Source organism: Lactuca serriola, chromosome 5 (genome assembly GCF_051521515.1).
Source record: "Lactuca serriola cultivar US96UC23 chromosome 5, Lser_US96UC23_V15, whole genome shotgun sequence".
Taxonomy (NCBI): domain Eukaryota; kingdom Viridiplantae; phylum Streptophyta; class Magnoliopsida; order Asterales; family Asteraceae; genus Lactuca; species Lactuca serriola.
Window position 1 is genome coordinate 308713914 of NC_136412.1, and position 10695 is coordinate 308724608.

The 10695-nt window shown below is 35.1% G+C and overlaps 1 protein-coding gene across 1 annotated transcript; it reads left to right on the forward strand.

Moving 5' to 3' along the window:
* The first annotated feature begins 7177 nt into the window (after nucleotides 1-7177).
* LOC145054894 (putative receptor protein kinase ZmPK1) lies at nucleotides 7178-9757 on the forward strand. The gene is made up of 2 exons (XM_079003157.1): nucleotides 7178-8645; nucleotides 8787-9757. The coding sequence occupies exons 1-2, from the start codon at nucleotides 7259-7261 to the stop codon at nucleotides 9656-9658; spliced, it is 2259 nt and encodes a 752-aa protein (XP_078859283.1). The 5' UTR covers nucleotides 7178-7258; the 3' UTR covers nucleotides 9659-9757.
* Nucleotides 9758-10695: the final 938 nt, after the last annotated feature.

Below are 10695 nucleotides of genomic sequence, written 5' to 3' on the forward strand. Positions count from 1 at the left end.
AAGGCAGCCTATCTTAATACACTGTATGGAGGAAAATTTATTGTAGCATTTTTAAAGTCATAGGAGGTGAAAATCTTTTTAAATTGAATGACTACAAGAACTCACCTTCACTTCAAGGTGTATATGATTGAGAGCCATATGAATTTCACTGCTTAAATTACTATTCCCATTCCTTTCTGTAACCTACTGAAATTTATAGTTTATGGAGTGAAACCACCAAAAATTAAATCAAAAGATCCCCAAAAGAAGGGAGAGAAAGAGGTTACTCAGAAGAAGGCGTTGGCAGAATATCGAACCCTAGATTGCAATCTCTATCACACGTACCTAGATGTCTACAAGAAATTACAGAGCGAGAAAGACGAAAATCGCATGTGCTTAAATTCACGAAGAGCAACATTATATTGGTGGTATCTAAAATTAATTGCACAGATGAATGAACAAGAAGACAAAGATGATATCAGTGTGATATGGCATCGAAAACGCCGCCTCTTGCGACGACCAATAAATTGTTGGGCCCAATATTTGACATTGTTCCTAAACACCATTGTTATTAATATTTATATAATTATCCGATAAAAGAGGATTTGATTTTTTTGTTAGTTTTGCATATAATTGGAATCATCTTTCTTTGCCATTAAATTTAACAAAAATAGAAAATTATATGCTAAAATAAGAGAATAAGAGTGACATACATAATGTTAAGTATGTCAATTTTCAAATGAAAATTTTAAAATAAAATTCATTTTGCTATCTTCCAACAAGATTTGAAAACCATTATTACAGAAAACACTAAGGCTATACGGAGTCGAGCGCTACGCGAGGCTTGTTAACCCTCGCTAGCAACACTATACACCGCCCCTGGCTTGCCAGGAGGCTCTCTACGATTGACTATGATTGGTGTTTTGTATACACGCATACACACACACACAAACACACACACACACACAGAGACAGAGAGAGAGAGAGAACACAATGATTGGCTATGATTGGTGTTTTGAATGTTGTACACCGAACAAATTCAAACCAGTTTTGACCATTTTTTCAAACTAAAAAAACTAGTCATTTTTTATCCTAAAATATCAATTTTTCAAATTTTTATCCAACATTATAAAGTGTTTTTGTTTTAAAAAAATATAATTTATCAATCGTATTTTATGTTTTAATTTAATGTAACATTTTTTATTTAATATTAAGTGTTTGTGTTTTAAAAAATATAATCTATGTATTATGAAATGTTTTTTATATTAAAAAAGTATAATTTATTTAAAATTAAAAAAGAAAATAAAAAAAATCAAGGAGTGTTAGGAGTGTTACAACTCCCTGTTAGGCGGCCGAAGGGGATGTAGCGAGGAAGAGGTTGTGGTTACAGAACCATGGCCGGAAACACCACACCGCCAACTAGGTGGTGCAATTTCGGACCGATGGGAGGCTACTCCGCCTCCTCTCTCTTCACCTCATTCGTCGAACTTTTTTTGATTATCTTATTTGAAGAATCCCTACTCTCCTAATGGTTATAATTAAAAAAAAAAAAAACTTTTTAACGGCTAGAATTCGAATACACACACACACACATATATATATATATATATATATATATATATATATATATATATATTCTCCTTTAAGATCCGATAGAAGAAAAACCAATGTTTCGAGTTTAAGTACCCCAACTCAAAACATTTTCTCCTCTGATCCATCCCAACATCCCAACAGGTTTATCGTCGCTAATTTGATGTTCCTATTCAATCTCTTCCACAATTTTAATACCAAAACAATACTACCAAATACAAGTACCAAATGTTAGTCCAAATATGTTCAACAACTTTGTCATTTTTCCGGATCGACTTTCACCAAATCAACCCCAAAGACAAACCACACTTTATCAATCTCAAACCCAAAACCAAACCCTACCTTTCACTCTCGACCACAGAATGAAAGCCACGATGAGTCAGGCGATGAAATCGTAGGGGAAACTCACTCGCCACCATGCCGAAAAGGAAAACAATAAGTACAAGAGACGACAAAAGGGAAGCCTCAGACATGGACTCCCCAAGAAGAGCTAGTGTTGACACAAGCTTTAGTTGACATTTTGTAGGATTCAACGTAGGGAAATGCACAAGCGTATGCACATTTTTGGACTCATATTCTTGAAAGAATTCACATGGAGTTGGTTAGAGAAGACGAGTACCGTACCAAGCACCAATCAATTCAAAGTTTTGAGAAATAGAGAAAGTGATTTAAAAATGAACGGGTTGTACAACAATCTAAAAACCCAAAGGAGAATCTGTCAAGGAGATGAATAAATTCTTCAAGAGGCTTTGTATTTTTTTCACGAGGAAACGGGAAATACATTAAAGTTTTACGAGCCTTGGAAATTGTTAATTCTTAGTCCAAGGTGGAAAAAATATGAATCCGACTTAATACTAGGAGCACAATAAAAAAGAACAAAAACAGGCTCCATCGGATACACAACTTCTTTTGATGCTTGTGTCGGACTATATTTAAATGGGGACGAAGAACTCAAGCTAGAAGAAATTGTCCGACCGTTGGGTAGGGACAAAGCAAAAAGGAAGGGGAAGGGGTCATCTTCCAATGCATCAGAATTCAGCATGGACACAAACGAAATGCGGAAAATGACGACAACATTTGATCGATACAATTTGAATTTCATTTAACATTTGTCATTCGACAAAACAAAGCCGGAAAAAAAGGAGTGTGCGGAAAGCAATAAATGGACGAGATAAAGTTCTTGATGAAAAAAACAGATCATCTTTTACGATCGGTCTTCGAGTTAGTTTTGAAGAAGAATGAGAAAATCATGAAAAAAATATTCTCATAAATTGTTTCATTTTTTAAATGTAAGTTGTGTTTTTTAGATCTAGGATATATTTTTTAATATTGTTTGTTTTCTAGGTTATTTTAATTTTGTTTTTTTTATCTTGATTTTTATGTAATTTTTATTTTAAGTAATGACGTATTTCTATTTTAACTAATTATTGTGTTTATTAATCATTTTTAAAGAATTATATTTATTTTTTAAATTATTTTTATTTAAAAAAGTAAAAAGTAGTGAAAGTTGACAATTTTCTGCCTTTTGGTGAGAAAATGCTAAGTGAACGAAAAAACTGATGCATCACTAAAAAAGTGAGAGGTGAAAGATGGGTATACCCTCCACTCTTAAGTGCTAAGAAAAAAATGTTAACAAGGTGGCAAACAAAAACATAATAAAACAGTAAAAAAATTTATGTGACAGAGTGTTAGAAGTGTTACCACTCCATGTAGCTTAAAAATACAAATATTTCTCACATTCTTTTATATTAACTAGGAAAAGGTCCGTGCGTTGCACGGGTGAAAGTTTAGTGGCAAAAATATAAAGAAGTAAAAATAAAGTGTCGAAATTATAAAGAGGAAAAGTTTGTTGAAACTTTAGTGGCAAAATTAGTAAAAGTAAAGTACAAAAACTATAAAGAGAAAAAATTTGTTGAAACTTTAGTGGCAAAATTATAAAAAAGTAAAAATAAAGTGGTAAAATTATAAGAGAATAAAGAAAAATGGTTTTAAAGAAGTAAAAGTGAAAGTTTAGTGGCAAAAATATGAAGAAGTAAAAATAAAATGGCAAAATTATAAAAATGAAAAGTTTGTTGAAACTTTAGTGGCAAAATTAAAATAAAAATAAAAATATAGTGTTAAAAGTATAAACATGGAAAGTTTCCTGTTGAAACCTTCCATGTGCTTTAATACATATATAATGAGGACGGTGAGTCGATAACCATCCCGCCTTTAAATTCTTCAACTTTCAATATGTGTAACGCCCCGATTCTCAGGTATTGTTTAATTATAGTTCTTGGTTTTGGCCCTAGTTGACGAGTTGGTTGCCCTACTCGTCGAGTAGCAGCGAGATTAGATCACAAATTAAGTGACCGACTCGGCGAGTAGGAACTGGCAAGTGAAACCTTAATTCCCGGGGTTTGTGTCCCTATTTAAAGGAGCCTTAGCCTCCCTTGGGCCTTTTTACAGTCTTAGAGAGTCCCCGAGAAGCCTGATTCGAGTGTGTGTGCTTTGGCGAGTGTGTGAAGCTTGATTTGAAGATTTTGAAAGGAGAAGGCTTAAAGGAAGAGGAGGTTGGAGCAAGTAAGGTGGGAAAATCAACACTATTCTCAGTTGTCATCTTCCAGAAGTACCCTAAATCACCATCTCTTCTGTGATTTTTCTTTTAATGAAGTTCTAGGGTTTTCTATGAACCTTAAGGGTTGATAAGTTGAACAATAGGTTGGACCTGAAGTTGTAACTTCAGATCTGAACCCCCTCTAAGCTCTAGCAACATAAAGTCGCAGAATTGGTCATGTATGAGGTCCCTCTTGGGCATGAAGCCCCATTAAGAGCTTAGATTCGCATTTAGAGCCTTTAAAGCAATGCATGTACGTAAAGTTTGTGACTTTACGTGATAAGTATGCCATATAAGCCTAGATCTATGATTTGGAGCCACTGCATGGCTCAAAATAAGTTTGTATGGAAAAAGGACCGAACGGACTCGACGAGTCACAAGGATGACTCGGCGAGTCTGATGAAGAAAGCCGTGAACTCGACGAGTTGGATGAACAATTCGGCGAGTCCGATGAAGATCGTCATGAAACTCGGCGAGTTGATGAACAACTCGGCAAGTCGGATGAATTTCCCCTAAAGTTATGCACACGTGTGTACTCGTCGAGTTTCATTTAGGAAACCCGACGAGTGGCTTTAGAGTTCAGTAGAGAAACGAGGGAAACTCGACGAGTCACTCGATGACTCGGCGAGTGCACCAGAAGCAAAGGAAACTCGGCGAGTAGCCGAGGGAACTCGGCGAGTCAGGTCAACATGGACAGTTGACTTTGACTGTTGACCCCGGTTGACCCGTTGACTTTTGAGGACAGTTCTAGATGGATCAGAAACTTACGTATACAGCTCGTGATGAATATAGGTGGTGGAGTTCGTGACAGTGACCCGAGGGTTGGAGCTTATTTCCATAAGTCGACGTTGTAAGGTGAGTTATCCTCACTATACTAAGGGGTCTAAGGCACCAAGGCCGACCCATTTGATATGTTACCTTGAGTTGTGTTAGATGCTAAGTATGACTTAGTGTTGCATGCTAGTGGTTATGACTGTTAGGTAGGTCTATAGGACTACCTGTGATGTTATATGATTATTGTATGCTCGATTCTTATGATCTATGTGTTTGTTATATGGGATGGGTTGAGGTTGTACTACTTCGTGCGGTAGCCAACAAACCCTAGGAGCATTCCAGTTACGGGTTAAGGGAGACTCGTACTGTGGGCTCGTGGGTATTGTAGTCTGTAGGGCAGTGGACCCGTTATGTGTTGTTCTGTTCGGTCGTTATGTTATGATATTGCTATATCGTTATGTGGACTGTATGTGTGTTGGTATTTTGGGGGTAATTCACTAAGCTTTCGGGCTTATAGTTTCAGTTTATTGTTTCAAGTACCTCAGGGGATCGCGGCAAGGCCAAGGCGTGATCGTATAGCTCCTCCTATTATTTTATGTTTCTTGGAAAAACTCTGATAATCAATGTTTTGAAAACAAAGTTGTAATATTTTGATGAACTTGACATATTTTTAAAAGTTTAAATTTGTTTCAAATTTTGGATGTTATAATATGGACCGTAATAAATTGAAGGTTTACTCCCACCTTCTGAAGATGTCTTCAGGTCCTCTGCATGTTTCCTCCTTCTTTTCCCCCACGTTCCTCATAGTCGACGGTTTTCTCCTCCCACATTCAATCGACTTCTCAACCTATACAACCCAGGGTTGCTCAATCGGTTTCTCCCCCCACATTTTTCTCTTTCTCTCTTATATAGCACTTGTAAAGATCCTGGGCCTACATGATGTTCGAGGCTAAACCCAATTGACATTCAACCTAAATCAGAACGCAATCAAGCATGCGATTTTCAAAATCGTCGTATCAAGCAAGTAAAAAACCTTAACTCTCGCAATTTCTGATTCTATCATGTGCACGATTCTGATTATGATTTGCAAATTTTGAGTTCACACGTTAACTAGTTCCCTTGCTTCATATTATTCGTCTTCTTCTCATGCTTCATCTTTACATTCTTATTTCCCTAATAATGCTTGAGGTTTATTCAATTTACAAGAAGCGAGATGATATCCTTGACGATGTTTGTGGTCAGGTATATTTATCTATAATTGTATCCTTTTATGGGTCTTAGTTTTTTCGCTCTAAAAGACTAAGGATGCATTTGATTGTGGAAAACTCTTTTTATTTTCTAAAAAAATATTTTTAGAAAATAGAGTTGAGTTTTTATTTTCAGTTTTCAATGAAAATTTTAAAAAACACGTTTAGTTGGAACCGGTAGAGTTTTCATTTTTAATCTTAGAAATTTGGAAAACTTTGGCAAATTATAAAAATTATTTTTCTAATTTACATACAGTTTGCAAAACTAAGTATGCGTTTGGTTGTAGAAAAATTTCCAGTTTTCTAGGAAAATTTTCCAAGAAAAACGAAAATTTTGAAAACGCGTTTGGTTCATTCATTTTTCTAAAATTTTTCAAGAAAATGAAAATTTTCAGTTTTTCAAATCATATGTAAATTAGAAAAGTGATTTTTACAGTTTTCCAAAGTTTTCTAAGATGGAAAATGAAAATTCCACCGGTTTTAACCAAACGCGTTTTCTAAAATTTTCATTGAAAATTAAAAATGAAAACGCAACTCTATTTTTTGAAAATATTTTCTTAGAAAATGTTTGGTTGTGTAAAACTGTTATCATTTTCTAAGAAAATGTTTTCAGAAAATAAAGTTGAGTTTTCATTTTTCATTTTCAATGAAAATTTTAGAAAACGCGTTTGGTTAAAACCGGTGGAGTTTTCATTTTTCATCTTAAAAATTTGGAAAACTTTGAAAAACTATAAAAATCACTTTTCTAATTTACGTACAATTTGAAAAACTGAAAATTTTCATTTTCTTGGAAAATTTTAAAACAATAAACGAACCAAACGCATTTTCAAAATTTTCGTTTTTCTTGAAAAATTTTCCTAAAAAACTGAAAAATTTTCTACAAACAAACGCATTCTTATTTTCTTAGCTTTACAAATATAAAAATGAGTTGACTTAGTAGTTGAAAATTGAAATCATGGCTAAATTCATTATTTGCGTCTACATTATTTTGTTTATAGTATAAAAACCCAAACTTTTCTTAAATTTTATCAAGCTAGAACATGTGTTTCTACTTATTCTAACAGCTGAAATCATGGTTGTACCTTTTCATCATGTTCTTGTTCTTACAATATCGATACTTTCTCAGACACTACCATCATCATCATCTTCTTCTTCTTCTTCTTCTTCTTCTTCTTCTTCTTTCTTAACTCGAGGATCATCTCTATCTGCTGATAACGACAATGATATTTTAGTTTCACCTGACGGGCTTTTCACCGCCGGTTTCCATCAAATCGGAGAGAATGCTTATGGCTTTGCTGTCTGGTTCTCAGAGCAACCCACATCCCGGAGCCGTACATTGGTCTGGATGGCTAACCGAGATGCACCCGTAAACGGAAAATACTCGAAGCTGTTCATATCGGAAGATGGGAATCTTGTTTTGACAGATGCTGGTGATAATAGAAACGTCATTTGGTCAACACAGACAAAGTCAGCATCTTCTTTAGTGCAACTGAAACTCCATAACACAGGTAACCTTGTGCTCCATGGAGGAGAAGAAAACCCTCTTTGGCAAAGCTTTGATTATCCCACAGATACCCTTCTTCCGAATCAACTATTCACTAAGAAAACCCAGCTTGTTTCTTCACAAAGTTCTACTAATTACTCTTCAGGCTTCTACAAGCTCTTTTTCGATAACGATAGCATTCTTCGACTTCTTTATCATGGCCCAGAAACAACCACTGTTTTCTGGCCTGATCCGCATTTAAGAACTTGGGAAAATGGGAGATTTCAGTATATAGATATTCGAACATCAAGACTTGACTCCGATGGCGAGTTCAAGTCATCTGATGGTTTTAGTTTCAGATCTGCTGATTTTGGAATGAGAGCGCAAAGAATTATAAAGATCGACACAGATGGCAACTTAAGAGTTTACAGTTTCGATGAAAGAAGATTGAAATGGGAAGTTCAATGGCAAGCTTTTTCTAACCCTTGCCAGATTCATGGTGCTTGTGGTCCCAACAGTCTCTGTTCTTATTCTCCATATTTAGGAAGGAGATGCGCTTGTTTACATGGATACAAGATGGTGGATTCTCAAGATTGGAGTTATGGGTGTGAATCTGAATTCCAGCCATGCACGCAAGATGGGTGTGATGATTTCATTGAGCTTCGTCATGTAGAATTCTACGGCTATGATATTCAACTGATCGAAGACTGCACTCTTGATGATTGCAAAAAGGACTGCTTAAAGGATTACACTTGCAGGGGGTTCCAATTCGGATGGCAGAATGGCATCACCTATTGCTTCTTAAAACCTTCTTTGCATAATGGATATCAAATGGGAGGAATCAAGTCTTTGATGTTTATCAAACTACCAAAGAGATTAGCATCATCATTTACTCAGAAAACCATCATCCAATCAAGCTTCAGTTGTCCACACCCTGTGCTCGTCCCCATAATGAGGACTTACAAGACAAAACATGGTATGAATTCGAAGTTGCTTGAATTCGTGCTATTACTCGGATGCATGTTAGGGTTCATTGAGATCGTTTGTATAGTGATATTCTGGTATTGTAGCAGTAAACACTTACCCACAACCACAACTGAGCAAACTTATTTTCCAGCTGCTATAGAGTTTCGGAAATTCACATACAGCGAATTGAAGAAGGCAACACGCAATTTCAGTGAAGAGATTGGGAGAGGTGGAGCTTCAATCGTGTATAAAGGCAGGTTAGCAGACAACAGGATCGCAGCAATTAAAAGGCTCAAGAGCACTAATCGCCAAGGAGAAGCTGAGTTTCAAGCTGAAATAAGCACGATTGGGAGACTGAATCACATGAATTTGATACAGACATGGGGTTATTGTGCTGAAGGAAAGCATAGGCTTGTGGTATATGAGTATATGGAGAAAGGATCATTGGCTGAAAATTTAAGCTCTGGTCATAAACTTGATTGGGCGACAAGGTTTGATATAGCAAAAGGTATTGCAAAAGGGTTAGCTTATTTACATGAAGAATGCTTGGAGTGGGTTCTACATTGCGATGTGAAACCCCATAACATATTGTTGGATGCGAATTACAACCCTAAAGTCGCAGATTTTGGTCTTTCCACATTGTTGGAAAGAAGAAGTGGTATCAACCAATGGAACTTCTCCATGATACGAGGGACTCGAGGTTATATGGCTCCTGAATGGGTTTTAAACCTTCCGATTACCTCAAAAGTTGATGTGTTTAGCTATGGGGTGGTGATATTGGAGATGATAACAGGAAGAAGTCCAGCAAGCATGAATGAAAATGACGAGATTAAGCGTGCCCTAATTGATAGGGTGAGAGATAGGATTGATGGGTTTGATGAGATTGTGGATCCTTGGATAAGGGACCAATACGATGACACTGTGATGGAGAATCTGGTTAGAATTGCATTACAGTGTGTTGAAGAAGACAGAGAGGCAAGACCCTCAATGAGACAAGTAGTTGATATGCTTCTCTATGCCTGACTTTCAAGTGAAGATTAATAAAAGGGATTTTGGTTTCTTTGAAAATTATCTATGTTGGATCCGGATAATTACAAATTAAAACAATATCATTTTTCACAAGGTTTTCAAGGTCGTTTTGCTCGGCATCTTACGTAAGTTCGTTTTGCTTTTTGTAAGATCATTATAGTAAAAGTGCATCGGGATCGAAAGATCCTATCAAAATAAACTTATATTTAAATTTGCTCTCATGATGTCGATAACGGAATCAACTTTAACTATTTAAGCATGAACCATAAATCCATGATTTTCTTTGCTATAAATCATAAAGATTAAGAGGAAAACATCTTAATTAGAAAAAAAACAAAAAACAGCTTAATCATGTACAATTAAAGATAAAAGATCACAAGGATATTATTAAGGGTGTGTTCTGTCTAACTCGTCTCTAATTCAAGATGTATTTATGAAAGGGTGATGTTTTACAACACTTTTTGCAACTTGCGATGCTCGTTTTTAACTTGAATATACAAATTTTTGAGACTTAACTATATAATAAACTAATGAGGTGAGATCGGAATCGTTTTTGACTTATAGAATCATAAAATCGTAAGATTTTAAGATCAAAATCACGATTTTAATCCTGTTTTAAAAAGAATAAAAATTCTTAGGCATGATTTTGGTTAAATATTAATAAAAGTTATATTTTTCTCCTTTTGGTCTCTTCCCTCGTTTAGCACAACTCATGTATTTTTGTAAAGAGAAAATTATCATTATTAATAAAAAAAAGATATAAAAACCGATACTTCAATTGATGTTAAAAATCAAGTTGATATGATCATTAAAAGATATAAGCCACCAAAAAAACTTGATCGGAATTATATTTCTTGTATATGTAAATTACAATTAAGACTTTGTTTTAGTTAAATACTAGGTTTTAATCGTGTACTATGGTTGACAAATTTTAAAAATATATATATTTTTTTAGTACATAAATAACAGTCCCGGAAAGGAGAATATAATATAAGGAAATTTTTTATTTATTTTCCGGTCGATGTTCGGAA

Excerpts from the sequence above, each read along its gene's own strand:
- LOC145054894 (XM_079003157.1), top strand. The coding sequence starts at position 7,259 with ATGGTTGTACCTTTTCATCATGTTCTTGTTCTTACAATATCGATACTT. Across the intron at positions 8,646-8,786 it reads GACTTACAAGACAAAACATG|CTGCTATAGAGTTTCGGAAA; the intron begins GTATGAATTCGA and ends CTTATTTTCCAG.